The 18950-nt window shown below is 38.5% G+C and overlaps 3 protein-coding genes across 3 annotated transcripts in view; 2 read left to right on the forward strand and 1 right to left on the reverse strand.

Moving 5' to 3' along the window:
- The window catches only part of dars1 (aspartyl-tRNA synthetase 1), a 43158-nt gene extending 37377 nt beyond the window's left edge, over window positions 1-5781 (forward strand). Inside the window, exons 12-18 of the mRNA XM_015019143.1 lie at window positions 294-441; window positions 2905-3051; window positions 3271-3313; window positions 3621-3701; window positions 4778-4889; window positions 5067-5138; window positions 5210-5781. Of these exons, the coding sequence (XP_014874629.1) occupies window positions 294-441; window positions 2905-3051; window positions 3271-3313; window positions 3621-3701; window positions 4778-4889; window positions 5067-5138; window positions 5210-5301 (695 nt within the window). The 3' untranslated portion in view covers window positions 5302-5781. The remainder of the gene's footprint in view (window positions 1-293; window positions 442-2904; window positions 3052-3270; window positions 3314-3620; window positions 3702-4777; window positions 4890-5066; window positions 5139-5209) is intronic.
- A 276-nt stretch (window positions 5782-6057) lies between these two features.
- On the reverse strand, window positions 6058-11322 carry LOC106937575 (protein lifeguard 3-like). Its single transcript, XM_015019145.1, has 12 exons — window positions 11166-11322; window positions 10033-10256; window positions 9859-9926; window positions 9683-9747; window positions 9526-9579; window positions 9339-9389; window positions 9214-9253; window positions 9035-9072; window positions 8166-8253; window positions 7712-7807; window positions 7527-7580; window positions 6058-6298 (listed from the first exon to the last, which is right to left on the reverse strand). The coding sequence occupies exons 2-12, from the start codon at window positions 10241-10243 to the stop codon at window positions 6149-6151; spliced, it is 915 nt and encodes a 304-aa protein (XP_014874631.1). The 5' UTR covers window positions 10244-10256; window positions 11166-11322; the 3' UTR covers window positions 6058-6148.
- A 499-nt stretch (window positions 11323-11821) lies between these two features.
- Window positions 11822-17435, forward strand: pnkd (PNKD metallo-beta-lactamase domain containing). The gene is made up of 8 exons (XM_015019144.1): window positions 11822-12020; window positions 12268-12383; window positions 13026-13138; window positions 13355-13413; window positions 13557-13649; window positions 13946-14109; window positions 15738-15824; window positions 16718-17435. Exons 1-8 carry the CDS (start codon window positions 11863-11865, stop codon window positions 17011-17013), a joined length of 1086 nt encoding a protein of 361 aa, XP_014874630.1. The 5' UTR covers window positions 11822-11862; the 3' UTR covers window positions 17014-17435.
- Window positions 17436-18950: the final 1515 nt, after the last annotated feature.

Here is an 18950-nt window from a genome sequence, read left to right on the forward strand (position 1 = left end):
GCAAAGGATGTTTTTTTAAACTTTTTTCTCGGGAACTTCATTTCCCCCTTTTAAAATTTTTTTTTGAAAAAAAAAAAAAAAAAAAAAGACATTTTTTTCTTTTGTTTCCTTTAATTATTATCCACTAGTTTCAGTTGTACCTAAGTAAATAAAAAAATTGTATAACTCTTAATCCACATTCATTTTACCCTCTTCTTCCTTAAGATCCAGTCAGGTTGCATTTTTGACATAATGACATGTTTCTGTTTCTCCTTAACTTCTTTTGACCCTGACGTTAAACGTCCGATGTTCAGTTTTCAGGGCAGAGGACTCCAACACTCACCGTCACCTGACTGAGTTTGTGGGTCTGGATATTGAGATGGCCTTCAACTACCACTACCATGAAGTGATCGACTCCATCACTGACACCATGGTGCAGATATTCAAGGGCCTGAGAGACAAGTAAGAAGCCAGACAGGATAGATATCACAGTTAGACGTGCGTTAGAAGGTAACAGATGTGCTGAGAAGTGATGAAAACTTTATTTATGTCCAAAGATTATACATAATGCTAGTTTTTATTCATAATGTTTTTTGTATGAGCATAAATATCCCAAGCAGAAACCTGAACACAACAGAAAACTGAGTTAATAAATTTTACATCTGTTTGCTTAAATATTTCATTATTTGTTTTCACAAAGGGAGAATCGACTCTCTTGTATCTTTAATTTATAAATCAGAAGAAGCTAAGAAAAATATTTTTTTTACATATTAAGAAAACATTCACGTATGATGTATATAAAAAAAACATATTTTTCATCTCTCTCTATATATTACATCAGGCTAAACATTTCTTGTTTTAGGCCAGTGAGGATTACCAAAATTAATCCTATTTACTAAATACCATAAGACTTTTTTTTTTCTTTGTTCAAATTCAAACCTTTATATACACCAAGGACTCTTTAAGCAATTTGATAAAAGGCCAGGAGACGATACTAAAGCTTTGTAAACTGAATAATTCACAACATTTGGGTTAAATGAAGACATGGAGATTTATTCAACAATTTATTGTGACTAAATGGGAAATTAAAATCAGCAGTCCCAGATACCTGAAGGGGCCACAGTCATTAGTTTCAACAGCTCCTATAAACACCATGGAAATGTCCAGCCATCATACCATCCTGGAAGGGTTTGGTTTGGTTTAACTGTCTTCTGAACTGAAGGATGACGGTACATCATGCAGTCTGGAGGTGTAGCTGCAGGAGGGACTGGTGCACTTTGCAAAATAAAAGGCATTGTGACCGGGGGCATATGCACCAGCACCCCTGGCCATTCCTGTCAGATTCCTTACTGTGATCTTGATTGGACCGATCAGACTTTTGAAAACCTTTTCATAATCCATGACTTCATGTTTCTTTGGATTATAATTATAAATAATAAATAAAACCCAGTTTCTCTTGGCCTCTTTTCAAAATTAGTTTAGTTATTTTTCATTCATGTATGCAAATGATTGTTTCTATTTTTTGTGTGTTTTATTTGTTAAGCTTAAACAAGATGATTTGGAAATCAAACAGATCAAAAATATCATGTTAAGCCAGTTGCACAGTGTAATTTGATCCATATGATGTGGCTTTACTGCCTCCTAGTGGTGGAAATCAGTGCAGCAAGAAGCAGGTGGCCAAATGATGGAGTAAATATCACACATATAAATCTGGTGTGTTGCAGTAAAAAGAGAACACAATAAACAAGAAAGTCCCACTTCATGAATTACAGATTGAAGCATCTGTCCAGGAAAAGTTGGCTCTATCAGGGTTACATACCGACTAACGCAGTTCAAGTTGCCTTTGTTGGTTTGTTTTACCTTATGACTGCTGTTCCTCTTTTCTCTCCTCAGTGCAGTTTGCTACTTCTGTTCTCATGACTTTCCAGACTCTTTCCTTTGACGTGTGTGTTTATTTCGAGCGCTCGCTCCGACTGTAGAACGACTCATGACTGTTGTTCTCTGGAAACATCAGCCGTCACATGCTGTTTAGAAATAATTTTAAAAAGATTCTTTATTAGAAGATGTAACAGTTAGCGTCTGATTCATGTTTTCTGCTTCTATGGAAATAGTGAGGGATTTTCATTTCTTTACAATCCCTTGTAAAAACTTCAAGAACCTTTGGAGTTTTTCACATGTTGTGACATTACAACCACAGACTTTATGAGGAAAAACTAATACAAACCAGGGTATAAAAGAGAAATAAAAGGAAAATATATATGTTTTTCTTGTTGTTGTATACTTATTCATTTGCATTCAACTCTTTTTAGTCAGTACGATGTTGAACTACTCATTGCTGAAGCCTTTTCGGCTATGAATCTGACATAGAGCTCTGGAAAAACGTAAGAGCTCACCTCACTGAACCCCATTGAAAACCTCCTGGTTATTCCACCAAATATTAATTGCTGAACTCTTCCTGAGTTAAAACATTAGTATTGTTGTTGCTAAATGAATATGAACTTGTTTTCCGTACATTTTTTTAGGTCTGAAAGCACCTCAAATATTTTGACCATTTCTCATTTTCTGCAAATACAAAATTTTTGCTTGGACTTTTGGAGACATGTTGTCAGTAGTTCATAGAATAAAAGAACAATGTTTAATTTTACTCAAACAAATGCTTATAAAGAGCAAAGTCTTGGTGCTACACCATGCTACCGATACCTTTAAACCATGGAGACTGTGTGTTCAGAGTGATGTGCAGTGTTTCAATTTGATGATAAAGAAAAGCATGAGGTGTGCTAAAACTATAAAGTCTACTGAAAATGTTGTTTTCTCTTAATGTGATGAAAACAACCTCATTTATTCCTGCGTTGTATTTTGCATGTTAAACCTTTGAAAATCAGTGGCTAGTGAAATGAAAAATGTCTGCTGGTTTTTCTGCATCAGCTTCCAGACCGAGATTCAGACGGTGAGCAAGCAGTTCCCGAGCGAGCCGTTTAAATTCCTGGAGCCCACCCTGCGGCTCGAATACACGGAGGCCTTGGCCATGCTGCGCGAGGCCGGGGTGGAGATGGGAGACGAAGATGACCTCAGGTCAGGTTACGTCACACACCCTCTGCCACGTTTTGTCATATGGTTTCATTTGAAAATACAGAAGTCAAGATATGCTTTAAGGAACTCTGTGTTTATGTCATTCTCGTGATAAGACCAGTTCTCCTGAACTTTTTCTTGTTGAGCAGGAAATGAAAGAATTTGAAAGCTGTGTGAAAGTTTTTGCTGACGGTAAATAAAACGTTTTTTGTTATTCCGCAGCACTCCTAATGAGAAGCTGCTGGGCCGTCTGGTCAAGGAAAAGGTTCGTACAGTTTAATCCAGTCCTTGAACGCCTCCGTCCTGCAGCCTTTTTGGGTGCATCCCTGCTCCAACACACCTGAATCAAATGAACAGTTAATGATGGGACATTTGCTAAACTTGCCGAGGAGTTAATGAAGTCATTTAATTCTGGCCTGCTGGAGCAGCTAGGCATCCAAAAGTTGCAGGACTGGAGCTGCTGGCCACTCCCACATTTAAATCCAAAAACAAAAGTGCTCAAAAAGTGAGCTAGTTGCTTCACTTGTGTGCTCTTATTAATATCCGTTGTTTTTATTTTTATTTTTCCTCAGTATGATACTGACTTTTACGTGCTGGACAAATACCCACTGGCTGTTAGACCTTTTTACACGATGCCGGATCCAAACAACCCTGTGAGTTTCTCCTCTACACAAAACACTCAAACACTTACCATCTAGAAAGCAGAAATATGTAATAATGAATTTGCTTCCATACATTTTTAGAGGGAAGTTTCTTCAGCTCCATAAATAAAAAAAAAAGACTGATATTTTCTTACTTTTAGAAAGCTATTTTTTTAAATGTTTCTTGCAAAAGTATTAATAACCCTTAAACTTTTCATATGTTATTTTATAACCACTAACTGATTTTCTTGAGGAGTTACTGACAAACCAACAAAATATCAGGAAATGGAAAGAAATAAAAAAAAAATGCTAATTCTTCTATATGCAAAGAAAATTTGAGAAATTTGACATCCATTAGTCACACTTGGCACCAACCTGTCCTTTTATACTGGAATGGTAAATGAATTGTAGTTGTTGAAAGAAACAGAGCAAAGGTGCTCTGGACATGTGGGATCAAAATGTAACTTTGTTCTTCCTTTCATGCAAAACGCTGCATGTGGCAGAAAAAAGACAAATTTCCCTGGACTCACCGCTGGGACGCTTTTCTTTAGCAGGAATAATGAAACTGATCAAAGTTGATGGTGATAAATACAGAGCAGAACTGGAAGGAGACCTGTTAGAGGCTGGAAAACATTTTAGACTTTGGCGTAGGTTACAGCAGTCCTCAGCTTACTGCCAAAACTGCATTAGAATGGCCTAGTCAAACTCCAGACCTAATTCTAGGTGAGAATCTGTGGAAAGAACTGACGAAATGCTCCAACTATAGTCAAAGGTTGTTTTACATGTTATTGACTCAGAGTGGATGAACTCAAACGCAGAAATTTTCAGGGGGTTTTTGGTTGGAAAAAAAAATCCACTTTGATTTCACTTCATAATTATGTAATATGATAAGTCGATGCATCATATAAACAACACTATAGTTTGTAGTGAAACTGTGAAGCAGGTTGAGGTGTAAAGACTCATTTAACCCTAATTAACATTCAGAAAGTTGTTTACTTATCTCCATATAAGACCTTATATACTTAGTGTAAATATTTGATGCTAATGAACAGATAATATGATTCTTTCCTGGTTTTTCTTCCAACCAGAAATACTCCAACTCTTATGACATGTTCATGAGAGGAGAGGAGATCCTGTCTGGGGCTCAGAGAGTCCACGACCCTCAGCTGCTGACCGAACGGGCTCTGCATCACCAGATCGGTAAGAAGCAAGCTTACACGCATTCACAGAATGTATTTGAAAGGATTTGTCTCCCTCTGCAGACGAGTGGCAGGTATTACAATAGAACATCCAAAGGATTGAGTGTTTGTGGAGAAAAAAGCAAAATGTTTAATGTGCTACTTTGTAACAATTCAGTTTTTTTTCTGATTATTATAGATTTGGAGAAAATAAAGTCATACATCGACTCATTCCGATATGGAGCGCCCCCTCATGGTGGAGGAGGGATTGGTAAGAAGCTTTTTAATCTTTTCTACTGGAAACTTGAATCTGGTGAGTTACCAACCCAAACTCCTTCACAGGTCTGGAGAGAGTCTGCATGCTGTACCTGGGTCTCCACAACGTGCGTCAGACCTCCATGTTCCCCCGTGACCCCAAACGTCTCACACCCTGAGCACAGCGCCTTGTGGAAGAATCCCTTACCAACCGGACTCAAAGCTGTAGGTGACAGAGATTACAACAAATCCACAATCCAGAAAGGGGGCGATGAGTGGGATAGAGCGTCACCCCCCGTTTCTAACAGGCTGACAGAAGTTAATTGCGAAGAAGAATGAAGCAGTTGTAATAGAAGGTACTTTATTGATTTGTGTGCATAGTTTTCTAACAACAACTAAAAACAGACGCGTTGAAGAGGGAAGGAATGGGCCAGAACACTCCCACAGGAGGCTGCTCATGTGTAATTAATCTTCTAATTAACAAGGGTTTTCTAAGGGTTAATTATGTGGATTAAACAACTGTAACACAAATCAGAGTCCTTTGTATTACCAGCACCAACATTAAATACAATGATTGTGGTTTTCAACAGTTTGCCTGTAACTAAATGTGTTTTATAAGTAATTAATGAGAAATAAAAATGGCTAATTGAAGAAAAAAACTGTTTTTGTTTCTTGCTGGGATCTGGAAGGACATAAATTACCAAAATAATAATTAAGCTTGAAAGGATTAATAATTCAGACACATGTTTGTTTCATGTACATAAATATGACATTATAAATATTAAAGCTTAAGTGCATTTCTTCACTCATACTTGGTTAAAGCCTCCAGTTTCCATCCCTGCTCCAAAGAGAGCATCAAAGTGCTTCAGTGTTACAAACATAAATAAAACTATAATAAAGTTTACATAAGATTTACACAAATATAGTATTTTTTGTTGATTGGTGCGCATGCATACATGTAACGTTGCTCCCCAAAATACTCTGTACATTCAGGATTTACTGATAAAATGTTGCTGGGCGATTGCTTTACTCGGTTGCCACTCCGCTGACTTGCAGGATGAAGAGGAAGATGTGAACGATATCAACGTAGAGAGAGAGCGCGCCGTAGATGTACTCCTCTGGGCTGATGGCCAGCTCCCGATTTCCGATGAGAAGCTGAGTGTTGTAGACTAAAAACTAAGAAAAGAGGAGAAAACAAGTTTCACATCTGAAACGTTTTAGTGTTGACATGTTTTTTCAGGGTGGGTCTCGTGTTTTAGGCGACCTTAATGAACAAGAAGACCAAGAAGCAGCAGACAGATCAGGCATTAAGTTGTGGAGAAGTTTAAAGCAGGATTAGCTTATAAAGCATATTTGAACATTTCTGAGAACAAGCACTTAGGTAAACTGCAAAACTGGCTCACTCTAAGGACAATAACTTTGCTTTTCTTCAGAAATGGACAGAGAAGATGGATGATGCTAAATACAGGGAAATCCTAGAGAAAACTTTTAGACGCTGTGAAATATTTGACACGTTGGCATGACGACGACCCTAAACATACAGAACTACAATGAAAAAGTTCAGATATCCTGGTGTCAGAATGTCTCAGATAAAGTCCAGAGCAAAACTTAACAGAAAATTTCTGATGGAATGTAAAATTTACTCTTCAGACACTGTCCATCCAGTCTCTCTGAGTTTGAGGTATTTCACAAATAACAACGGGCGAAACTGGAAGGGACATGAACCGAAAGATGTGTAACAGCAATTGACCTGACGCCACCTGTCAATCAATCCAGTGGGTTTGTCACAATTTGTCCCGAAGTAAACGCCTCTTAGCTGGAGGAACTGGACCTCTGACAAAGAGTCAGGGTTTATCATTAGGAATGACCTACGGCCATGGAGATTTGGTGAAAAATAAAAGTAGAAAATGGTTAAACGTTGTCAGAGGGGAACATGCACTTAAGATGCACTTTATCCCAGATCATTTAGAGCGCGGAATAAAGTTTATTCCATTTCCAAAACCCAATGAAGTCTGGAAATGGTGGTTCTACAAAGTAAGAACATTTTAAAACAAATTATCACCTTTACTTACATTCCAGCTTTTGCTACTTTGTGCTGTTTTATCCCACAGAATCCCAGTATAATAAACTCTACATTTCACAAGCCATAAATCCTTTTCAAGCACAGTTATAAACACTGATCACCAGATTCATCAATAAGCACTGATACTCTGAGAAATTCTGGTTATTTGGAAATCAAACATTGCATAAAAATAGAGCTGCACTCAGCTGCAATTCCTACAAAAACAACAAACATGCTATTTACCTCTTCTCAATATAGCTTGAAATCAATTGGCCTTTTCCTACTGAACAATATAGAAACACAAAGCTGAAATGATTTGAAATTATGCCGGCGTTCACTCACCAGAGTGTAAACGACGGCTCCGATTGCAGCATAGAGCATGTGCAGCCAGGGGACCTGTTGAGTGACATAGAAAAGGCTCTCTAAATGTGAAAATTGGTCACACATGCACACCCCTGTTGAGCTGCCGCTGAAGCTCACACAGAGGAGCAAGAGCATATTAAAGGACTTGACCAAAGAGTCCTCACATATTGGAAGGAGAGCACGATGGACGTAACAATCCCAATGATCATGAGCAAAACAGCAGCTATGCAGAGAAATCCCCCGCAGGAGGTGAAGTCCACCTGTGATTAGAAACAAGTCATTAAAAGGATGAAAGGGAGGCAGAACACGCTTCAAGCCACACATAAAGGAGCAGTGAAAATGTATTTTTTTTCTTTTCTTTTTAGGTTTCTCAGTGAAGTTCCAATAAAAGAAAAAAAAAAGAAAGTTGGCTGGATGTGCCATGTTCTGGCCAAAACATGTAACTTATGTATCTGGAGTTGCATCAGACGGGATTCACATCTTATCCCAAAATGTTATAAATATTTAAAGGACCCCATTGTAATGCGAGACAAAGGAGTTCTTTTACACTGACAACAAAGACATCCTCTGACAAGCCACAGGCTGCTGAGCTGCAGCAGAAGAACCGTTTTCAGATACCTTCGTCTGGAAGCAGAAGACTGTCACTGCTATGCACACTACGCCTGTTATTCCCATGGCGATTATCACCGCTTTGGTCTCATAATAGCTGGAAAAACAGAAGTATACAGATTTAATTAGAAAAACATTTTACCATGTTTCAACCACAAACTTCAGGGCATTTTATTTGGATTTTATGTGGCAGAAAACGGAAGATTATTATTTGTTTTCCAATTTTATTACGAATAAGAATCTAATTTGATTGAATAACTCTAGCTAAAATTCAAAGGAACTAATGAAACTGAAGTTTTTAATGCTGCGTCACCATGAACCAACATCACTGTGACACATGGTAGTGGCAGAATGGTGATGTGGGCATGCTTTTCAGGCTGAAAGAGCTAATCACAGTTGATGGAGGGAAGTTAAATTCAAGGCAATCCTGGAACAAATCAGGTTAAAAGAAAAACAACCCTGGAGATGTTTAGCTTCCAACCTGACCAACAACAGAATGATTTAGATCAGCGCATAAATCCATGTGTTAAAATGGGCTAATGCTAAAGGGAATCATTGGAAACTGCCATTGACAGACGCTCTCCATTCAGTCTGGCTGAGCGTGAGTCATTTTTAAAACAACATTTGGCAAACCTTCTGGTGCAAAGCTGGCATAACATACACCCAAAGGACGGTAACCGCGAAAAAATCTGGTTCCTCCAAAGAATTGATTGAGAAAAACTGAATGCAGATGCATGACGCAGCAAACTTCCAAGATATTTACTTCTTCTACTTTGTGTTAGTCTTTTTTTAATAAAACACATTGAAGTTTGTGTCTATAACCTGACAGAACGTAAAGAAAAGACTTGTGCAGTGAATTCAAGTGTTCAAAAACAAACCTTGAAACTGTTCCAACCATATAAGACAGGGCGACAGTCTGCAAGATAAAACACGACGAGATGTGTTTTTTTTAATTAACAGCTTGTTTTACTCTTTCATCTTTATTTGCTGCCAGTGTTTGGCTCAAGCCCTAACTCCTCACCCAGGGTTTGGCTTCAGATTCAGGATAAATACTTACAAATATTCCCAGCAGCACCAGATTCAATGGAAAACGCCTCCTACACAGAAAACGAAGGAAAACAATGTGATGTCTTCAAAAAGCCAGAATAATTTCTGATTATCTGGAAACGATCCTTGCTTTACCTTGGCTCTTTGCAGCAGATGAGAATGCAATACACCAAAAAGAAAACAGCACTATGGAGAAATAAATCAGGAATGTGGTTCTGCTTGGCTGACCGTCAAATGTTTAAAAGTTTCTTTTTTTTTTTTTACAATAAAATTAGACATTTTTGTTAAAAGTTTAGTTACTGTTGATGGAAAGTAAACTCACAAAGAAACCCAGTAGATTGCTGGGTATTGGGTGACAAACATCTTCACTGGGTCACTGTGAAACCACAGACAACAGGGTCACCAACAATGCTTTCTTTTATTCAGCCGCACTAAACAGATAGAAGTGGCGTTCTATTGGACTGAACAGGGAGACTCACACAAATGTAAAGACACCAACGACCGCAAAGGTGAACGCAAGCTGCACAGTCAAAATCAAGTAAACCTGTCCACAGACATGGAGGTCAGATTAACAGAGTGATTACTGGCACACTGGACAACAGAGGAGCAGTCTGAGTCCCTGACTCTGGCAAAGAGAAGAAAAGAAAGTCCTTACTTTTCTGATGAAGGCGTGTCGAATCGACGTGCTTTCCCACTGGTTGCTGAAAAAGTCGTCCATTTCTCCTGCAGAATTGAGAATTGCACACAAAAAAAAGGCAATTTAAGCTTCAGAAGTTAATCTGAATTCAGTAGAAGTGAGTGATGAAAGTCGGTGTAAGCTCCTGGGAACCTGGGCTGGACGCAGACAGTCCTGCTGACAGAGTGGGGATGGGCATGGCAGGCGGAGGGAAGCCGGGGCCTGGGCACATGCCGGGACTGGGGCTGTAGGACGGAGGAGGGGGCAGAGGGGCGCCATGTTGTGTCAGGAAGGGGTAATTATTACACTTAGGATCCTTCAGGGCGTCTTCATAGGATGGAGGAGAATCTGTTTTGGAAGACATTTCTCTGGACCACCTTAAAAAGGAAGTTAACAGAATTATATGAGATGCATTTATGCACTAATATTCTGGTGATATACTGTGTGCTTGTAGAGCAATTCTCATTCAAATAAGTGGAATAGAAACTGCATTGCACATGTTAAAACAGATAGACTGACATGAGAAAAAAAAGTTAAAAATGTCTACTTTAGTAAATAAATTCTTTTTTACTATTGTTTGACAGGTCAAAACAATGGAAACTTAACTGTGTTATGAAGAAATAACTCAAAAAAATTAGTGATTTGAAAATAAATTTTAGTCAAAATATTTGTGATTAATCCAAAATAACAGCAAGCCAAGTAAAATCAAATAGATAAGACCATAAAACTTCATTAAATAAAAAATTGAATAAATTAATTAATATAACAAGTATTACAGAGAAAAGTTTTTAGTTTGCTTTTAACACTAAGATGCCCTCAGACCTCCAGGAAGGCTGTAACCAAGATGAGGGCAATAATAAGAAATGGATTAACTTTAGTTTCTTACCAGCAGTATTAAGACAACCTTCTTCTCAGATAACTAACTTGCGGACATTGGGAGTAAACAAAAAAACTAATATAAAACTTTAATATTGATTCCAAAACACAAAAGTTCACTTTCTGATCACCTTAAACTTTTTCAGGATTTTTGCTGCTGAGTTTTAAAGTAACTCCAGCCACGCTGTTTTAGTTTTTAGGAGTACAGGATAGCTTTACATAGCCAGTAATATAACCACATTGTTTGAACTAAGGTTTGCATTGATGACTTAACTTTAAAAGTCCAGTAATCCAGTATTATTATCACAAAAATAACAGATCATATGAGAACATGGCTCTAATTAAACTCCCCACCGTGTCGTAGTTTAGTCTGAATATAACTGAATAAATGTGGAAAAATAGAAACGTACCTTTGCTGGCCTCAGCCTGTGATGGGAGCAGAATGCCCCTCCGTCCTCTCTGCTTAATGACTGTCATCGTTGGAAAATGTCCTCTGTGTAACTGGATATGCTCACTGAAACTCACACTGCTGTTTCAGAGAAAGCATGCCAACTGGTACACACGCTGGTACCCTCATTGTTTACTTAAACAAAATGCAATGGAATGTAAAAACAAACATGAAAAAAAAAAGGAACAAAATTTGAACCTCAAGTTCAACTGTTTCCCAAAATGTTTTCCTTCCTATTCTTTACCCATAATTATAGTTCTGTTCTGGGCAAAAGTTTAAACATACTCACATGATGGGTGTGGATTTGTTTTGTTATTATTATTTTTATTTTTGTCATAGTGACGTGTAACTTAATGTAACAAAAGCAAAGAAAACCCTAGTTCTTCTTCAAAAACAGAGGAAATACACAATTATTCTTAAATTGTAAATTCAAGTATAATTGAATGTATTTACATTTAATTATATGTACATGCGTTTTTTTCCCTTCATCATTTTAACTGTAAAAACAACAATTATTGCTTCTAATTATGAACAGCAGCATTTCTTGTTTCTATTTCCTCCGCCTTATTTTGATCAGACAACTAAACTCATGAATCCCGCAAAGGCACGCCGTTCCATCACGGTGACGTCATCACGTTGAGTTCGACGCACAGCAGGCTATGGCGCTTCCTGACTGGATAGTGACATCGTTGGTCGCTGCATCCTTCTTCTGTTTCTTGTGCTTATTTTTTCGGTACAGACGGGCCACGTTGGAGTTCTGCAGGAAGCTCCTGAACAGGATCATGGCTCGAACAGAGAAGCCGCTGTTCCGAATCGCGTTAGTACAACTAAAGTTATTAGCAGTTTTGCTGTCTGTGTAGCTTAGCGACGTGTATTGTTTTGATTTCTGTTGGTAGCAAGCCTACATTTATCTAAATTTGGGATGCCGAAAACTTTGTTTACATGCTGATGAATCGAGTGCTTATTAAAGTTAATTTAATATCTTGTTTATCTTTGAGCGTGGTGACCCAAAAAAGGTGATTGTTTTGTTGTTTTTTTTGTTTGTTTGTTTGTTTGTTTTCCAGGTATACACTCTACACAAGGACCAGACTGGGTTATATATACTACAGGAGGCAAATGAGGAAAGCCAGGGAGAAATATCCTGCTGGGCATTCCACAACTCGTCCTATGGAGCTCAACGGTACATGGCGCCGATGGGCATTCAGGGATTATTCACATCTTCCTAGCATTGCAACCACAACTGCAGCATATTTTATTAGGGTTTTATATGATAGAGTGACATGAAATAAAAGGAATTATGTTCCTAGCATAAATCTGACAACAAATTTGAAGAAGCCTCTGACTGAAGTCACTCTGTTTTTCTATGACAGTCTCACAAAGAGGATTTCTAGTAGCTATCAACTCTTAATACATTTTTAAAGGTTTTTCTAAAGGTTCTGAAAAAAAACTTTTCAGCTCTATTCGAGTTTTGTTTAGCTTGACTGTGGGCTTAAATAGCTAAATTGTAAAGGTTGCAGAGATCCCTGTGCTAAACTCCAAAGTTACACATAACTGCACATAACCATGAACATACATGGTGGCAGCATCATGCTGTGATGCTTTTAAATAAAAAAAAAGGTTAACCTTCCAGCAGAATAACAAGCCTAAACACAGCCTGAGGAACAAAATGTTGTATTATTAGTTTTCTCTTCAGAATTATGTTTAAAAAGGTTCAGCTGGTACAAATTCTTCTGTAAGCTTCAGCAGGGAAGTCATCTTATTTTCCAGTGCATTTATGGGTTTTGTGTGTATTCTGATCTGTCTTCGTCCTGTTCGTCCACAGGTATAAAAATAATTCCCATCTCAGTTCTGTCTGACAACTACAGCTACCTTATTATTGACACAGCCTCCAGTATTGCAGTTGCTGTAGACCCTGCAGACCCTCAAACAGTTCAGGTGAGCACACCAACTGCCATTTCTTGTTGATGCAGAAGTGTTTGGACACGTGAAGCTGTATTCTCGACAAATGTGGGAAGTGCACTTTGTGCAGGTTCCTGGTAAAAAATCTCCAGGGATGAAATGCTAAAGTGAAAGCGTTTGATATTAGTTTGTTCTCCCAGCTTACATGTAAATGGCACGCTTTGTTGATGTTGTTTCTTTATAACCTTTCAGACGGTGCTTGAAGAAGAGGGAGCAATGTTAGAAGCTATATTATGTACCCACAAGCACTGGTGAGTATCTGGTAATTTTGGCAAGCATATGTTTAAGTATATATATATATTTCAAGCTTATTTTCAGCAACAAAATAAATCTAAATGAAATAACTGTTTTTGGATGTGTCGGTTCCGGCCTTTATCTTCTCTTATGTTTTCAGGGACCACAGCGGGGGCAACAAAGGTCTGAAAAGGCTTCACAGCGCCTGTCATGTGTACGGAAGCGCAGCTGATAACATTCCTGGCCTCACGCAGTAAGTCCCAGCCTGCACGGGCAGCGCACACACACTTTCAAAGTTTGCCTTTTACTGTAATGAGTCGTGTCTTGTTCCCTCCGTCGGCGCTCGCAGCAGCAGCTGACTTCACAGTAAATTATCACGCAGCGGAAAACTGTTCTTGTTTGTCTTGCGGGGGTTGATTTTAAATCGTAGTCATCAACAGGGATGACTTCCTGTTTTCTTTTTCTGGCTTTTACTTTTTTCTAATTACTTTAATGGTGATCAGCATTAGTTTTGTGGACATCAGTATGATTTAATTGTATTCTTCCCAGCCCACTCTCACACAGAGACACAGTCAATGTGGGCCGGCTGCACTTTAAGGCCCTGTTCACTCCTGGACACACCGTGGGCCACATGATCTACCTCCTGGACGGCCCGGCAGTCGGTTCCCCCTCCAGCCTCTTCTCTGGGGATCTGGTGTTCCTCTCAGGATGTGGTCAGTTGCACATCTTTTTTTGAATAAATGCTTGTTGGTTTCTGTTTAAAGAAGTTCAAATCCTTCATATTTATTTTTTCATCATCTTTTATTATCTTTTATTTCAGTGGCACATTGGTTTGAGTTGAAGTTTCTTTGCAGTTGTTCTAACAAACTTTTTGTTTTGGCGCTGAATAATTCCTTACAGCAGGGCTGTCTGAAAAGTAAAAAAATATATATTATTTTCTAGACCTGCTTAAGTAAATATGAGTATGAAAAAGCAGTTTTTCCAGACTTTATTTCCTATCCCATTGCATAAATGCTGTTTTCCTTCAATTCTTTCCTCCCTTCCTTATGTCCTTGCTTCCTTTCCTCCTCTCCTTCCTTGTGGTCCTTTAATTTCCTTATTTTTCCATTTTTCTTAATTTACTTGTCTCATTCCTCAGATCCTTTCTACCTTCCTCAAGTCCTTGGGTTCCTCAATCCTTTCTTCTCTACTCGCTTCTTCCTTACTGTGTTTCTTTTTTTCTGTTTTTCTTTTCCTTGCATAAATTAATGTAAAGTTTTGAAAACCTCTGGCAAGCCAATACTCCTTTTTAAATTTATACTTAAATTACATCAGAGTGTCTTGAAACTTTTAATTTGCAATCCATGACATGCCATTCCCCTGGGGCACAAATATCACATTTCTGTTAGACACTTTCAGAAATGGAAAAGACACGTTTTAGTAAAGACTAGAACGTGTCTTTACTAAACTTATAAGTCAGAAGTTGGCTACAAAAAGCTGCTTGTCTAAACTTGTTTATATCTAGAGTCGGAGCAATAACTAAAAACTTCAAAACGAGTGGAACTGTGACCAACAAGGCTCCACTGGTCCCACGTTTATCTTGCTCTCACACACAGTGAGCTTGATGGGATTGGAGGTAAAGTGAACCTCTAAAGCTCACTGTTGGAAAACTGCAGCAAACAGAGACTTCTTGGGATCTCCAAATCCTTAAAACATCCGTTAGACGCTTTCTACATACCAACCGGAGACTTTAACTAGACCATGAACCTTGAGCAAATGACGCCAAGATGGATCTTTTCAGCATCAAACATTCCAGATTGTTAGTCAATGCTATATTTAGATATAAAGTCTTCATTAGCATGAAGTTATAAGAAAACTTTTAAACTACCATTTATTTGGGGAAAAAACTTATTTTTTCACCTTTGGGTTATACTCGTCACTCAGCTTGTATTAAGCAAGTTAGGAGATGGGTCAAAGGAAAACAGGGGAGATTGTGAAAAGCTGGAAAATATCAATTTCACAACAACTCAGGTCAACTGGTAACAGGCCGGCTGTTGAATTAAAAGTGAAAAAATGCAAATGGCAGGCTTTGATTTTGTATTTCTAAATACTTTACTGTCGTTTCTGAACGGTACCACTTGCTGTACCTGTTAGGTTATTATTATCTTTTTCAGGTTGTCCTAATCATTTGCACATTTCTTTGAACTGTACTGTATTTTTTTTTCTTATGGTGTTGTAAAATCATTTACTTTTGGTAATTTTCCCTCTACGGGACAATAAAGGATATTCCTATTATTATTATTTTGGTAAATACTCTGCATGCATTTCCTCTAACATGGTGATTTGAACTTGATGTTTCCAGGGAGGATGTTCGAGGGCAATGCCACAACAATGCTCTCCTCTCTGGACACAGTCGGTTCCTTAAGTGATGATACTTTACTGTGGCCCGGTATGTAAACTGCTTCAACTGTCAGACAGAAAAGCTTTTTTTTTTTTTTTTTTTCAAACTTCAGATTGTAAACTGTAGAAACAAGAGTTGCTGCAAAGTCATAAACTGTTTGGAAATTTCTTGAATTTGATTTCAGCTTTTCCCAGGTCTGGATAAATATTTAGAAATACATTTGTTTCCACACTTTATTTCCTTTTATGGCCTTCTTTCATTTCCTTCCTTTTTTACTTTCTTCCTTGTGTCCATTTTTCTTTCCTTCTTTCGTCTCGTGTTCTTTTCTTTTCTTGCCTTTTTTGTGGCCTTCCATTCTTCTTTCCTTCTTTTCTTCTCATGCCCTTGTGTTCTTCCTACCTTCTTTTCTTGTCTTTATTTTTCTTTGTTTCCTTCTGTCCATCCTTAAAATTACATAGAGTTGAGAAGTCTAGAAAAGTGTTGAATTCTTGGCTGAAAAACGATCAGATTAAAGTTGTACTGTTTAGTTAATCCATTCATTTCCCTCATGTTTTAATTCAGAAGTGTTTGTGAAGCAGCAAAGAGCCACAGTTTGTCCTGTTTTTAACAGCAAACCATTTTAGGTATGCTAGTCTGCTGTTACCATGGTAACAGTCAGTTCTTAGGTTTATCACATATCATTAACAATGATATTTGATAACCACATGTTAAATGAAACCTTGAACTGCGACAGTAAAAAAGTAAAACACAACAAACCCAAAAGTTGGAAATGGTTCTTCACAGCTCTGTAAACGTCTGCTTCCTGATTGTTCACTTTACGTTTCCTCCTCTTACTGCCCAGCATCAAGCCCCTGGCGGCTAAAAGCTTTTAAGTCTCGTTTACATGCGATGTAAGTTGCTCTGTTTTGTTTTTTTTCGCGTGTCCTCTGACGACCCCGCAGGTCATGAGTATGCAGAGGACAACCTGCTGTTTGCTGCTGAGGTCGAGCCACGCAACGCCGCCCGAGAGAGCAAATATCAGTGGGTGCTGCAGCAGCGAGGCCAGAAGCTTTGTTCGGTGAGAATGATATTTCTGCCATTGTTATGCTCCTCAAGCCCGCCTTCCCAGAAAGGACTCGTGTTGTCCTGCACCGGGGAAACAAGGCTTATCGCTGCATACAGTTTACATGCTGTCAGAGCCTGGTCTGCAACCCTCCTCCCCCAACCGTCCAGGCTTACTGTCGAGCTTCATCTGTGATGCACTCTGCAGCCGGGCAAAGGCTCTCAGTTCAGGGCTTACCTGGAATTTAGATTGCTTTTTACCTCTTATCAATACAACATGACTGCACAGGCTGTTCCATTAGTTTTTACCTCCCGGAGTTTTGTCAACCTCCATTTCCAGAATACAGCATGTTGCCAAAGTGTTTATACCTCCTGAACTTTTGTGTATTTGATCACCTGCATTTCATACCGATTATACTCAACCAATCAGACGCATCAGCAACTGGATTTTATTGCAGGAAAAGAATATTCTATTATTTGAGTACTCTATCGATTATTGTTACGATTAATTGAGTAATCGGACAAAAATCTCTCGTCCTCTCTCTTTCTGGGAGGAGAAACGCTGTCGTACTCCAAGCACCGCACCAGTCGATTTAAGAATGCTTATCGGTCCCCTAAGAAAACGATAAAAACCTGGAAAATTTGACATTATGCAGTTAGCACTTAGCAACGACTCACAGGCGGAAGTGAGAGCGCTGCCCGACACAAACGATGATCCAGCCGGAACGCGGTGTGCGACATAATGAAACATAATTTAACGAAGCTTTGAGCCAGATCATTTAATAATCGAGGTGCTCGAATCATTGGAGGAATCGTTCCAGCCTTTAGATCAGAGTAAAAGGACAAATGCTTGCCACAGTTGTCATGTTTCTACGTAGAAAACAATCCTTTTTGTTCTGCACTACTTTGCGTTATAAAATAAGAGCTCAATATTTATATTTTTTTAGTTCTTGGTTGTAATATTACAGAAATTTATCCAAAAAAAATAAAAATAAAGCTGTATGAATACTTTTACGAGGCAGTGCATGGAAAGATTTTCTATATCATATTTCCAACACAGTGGGCAGTTGTTACTGGGAAAAAGCGTGAACACATTTAATTAGGTGTGACATTGTGTGAGAGCTAATTGGCCCATTATTTTCCTGTTCATGAAATAAAATCCCTACTATTTTACAGCTGCTTCCTGGCATCAGAGGACAGTGTTCACTCATTTCTAATCCCAAAGCAGAGCAGCTTTATGGCAACGTATTCCGTTCCAGGTGTTACTGGCTCCTGATTCGGGAATTTCTTTTGGAAAAGAAAGTCGCATCTGACTTCAGACAGGCGTTTTGGCTTTTCCTGGTAGGGAAAGGCCAGGTGTTACTAATAAGATTAGCATAGACTCCAGTGTCTCCATGTGTCCTCTAAGCCATGGCAGAGTGATGGTGAACCAGTACGAACAGCGCCAGGACTCTGAAGCAGCCTAATGAGATTCAGGCTCCGCTCATGTTTTCTGTTTGTGGCTGATTTCCATGTAGTCGCATGTCTGCCATGTAAAACGTAATAATAGCTTTTCTCACTTTAAAACTGCAAACTTAAATGTATTTTTGAGGGATTTTATGTGACAGACAAACACAAAGTTGAGCATAGATGGGCCATAAGTTTCCATACATAGAGAAAATAAACATTTTATTTTGGACAACCGTTTTTATTTTTGTGGGACTCTGTAATCGCTGCACGTGTTGGACCACTTTATGGTTGATCTGCAACATTTCCAGTTTTCTGAAACTTGCAAATAAGTTTTACCACAGTGTCTCGTGTGTGACGCTCATTGTGACGCTCGCTCCATGTTTTCTGCAACCATGCGACTGCTTCCCGATCCAGCCATCAGTACAGTTACAATTCTTTGCTCTTTTGTCAACGCATCTTCTTGGGTATCTGAAATATAAAATACATTTTACATTCTCCTATGTATGGAAACTTATGGCCCACCCTGTACATGAGTTTTTGAACACAATTTTCACCTCCATTGCATAAATATTTTGATTTGTGTCTACTTCTAGAGATCATAATATTCACCCATTACTAACCCAGATAGCACAGAATGATTGAAACAACATTGAATCAATGTCAGCCAGAAACATTGAATCAACG

Source organism: Poecilia latipinna, unplaced genomic scaffold (assembly GCF_001443285.1).
Source record: "Poecilia latipinna isolate Pla-1442-1.1 unplaced genomic scaffold, P_latipinna-1.0 Scaffold2381, whole genome shotgun sequence".
In the NCBI taxonomy this organism is placed as follows: Eukaryota; Metazoa; Chordata; class Actinopteri; order Cyprinodontiformes; family Poeciliidae; genus Poecilia; species Poecilia latipinna.

Coding starts and splice junctions, on each gene's coding strand:
- LOC106937575 (XM_015019145.1), bottom strand. CDS start 10,243: ATGTCTTCCAAAACAGATTCTCCTCCATCCTATGAAGACGCCCTGAAG. Junction 9,254..9,338: donor ATCTGCTGCAAAGAGCCAAG/GTAAAGCAAGGA, acceptor TTTTCTGTGTAG/GAGGCGTTTTCCATTGAATC. Junction 6,299..7,526: donor GAGCCGTCGTTTACACTCTG/GTGAGTGAACGC, acceptor CTCTTTTCTTAG/TTTTTAGTCTACAACACTCA.
- pnkd (XM_015019144.1), top strand. CDS start 11,863: ATGGCGCTTCCTGACTGGATAGTGACATCGTTGGTCGCTGCATCCTTC. Junction 12,021..12,267: donor AAGCCGCTGTTCCGAATCGC/GTTAGTACAACT, acceptor TTTGTTTTCCAG/GTATACACTCTACACAAGGA. Junction 12,384..13,025: donor TCGTCCTATGGAGCTCAACG/GTACATGGCGCC, acceptor GTTCGTCCACAG/GTATAAAAATAATTCCCATC.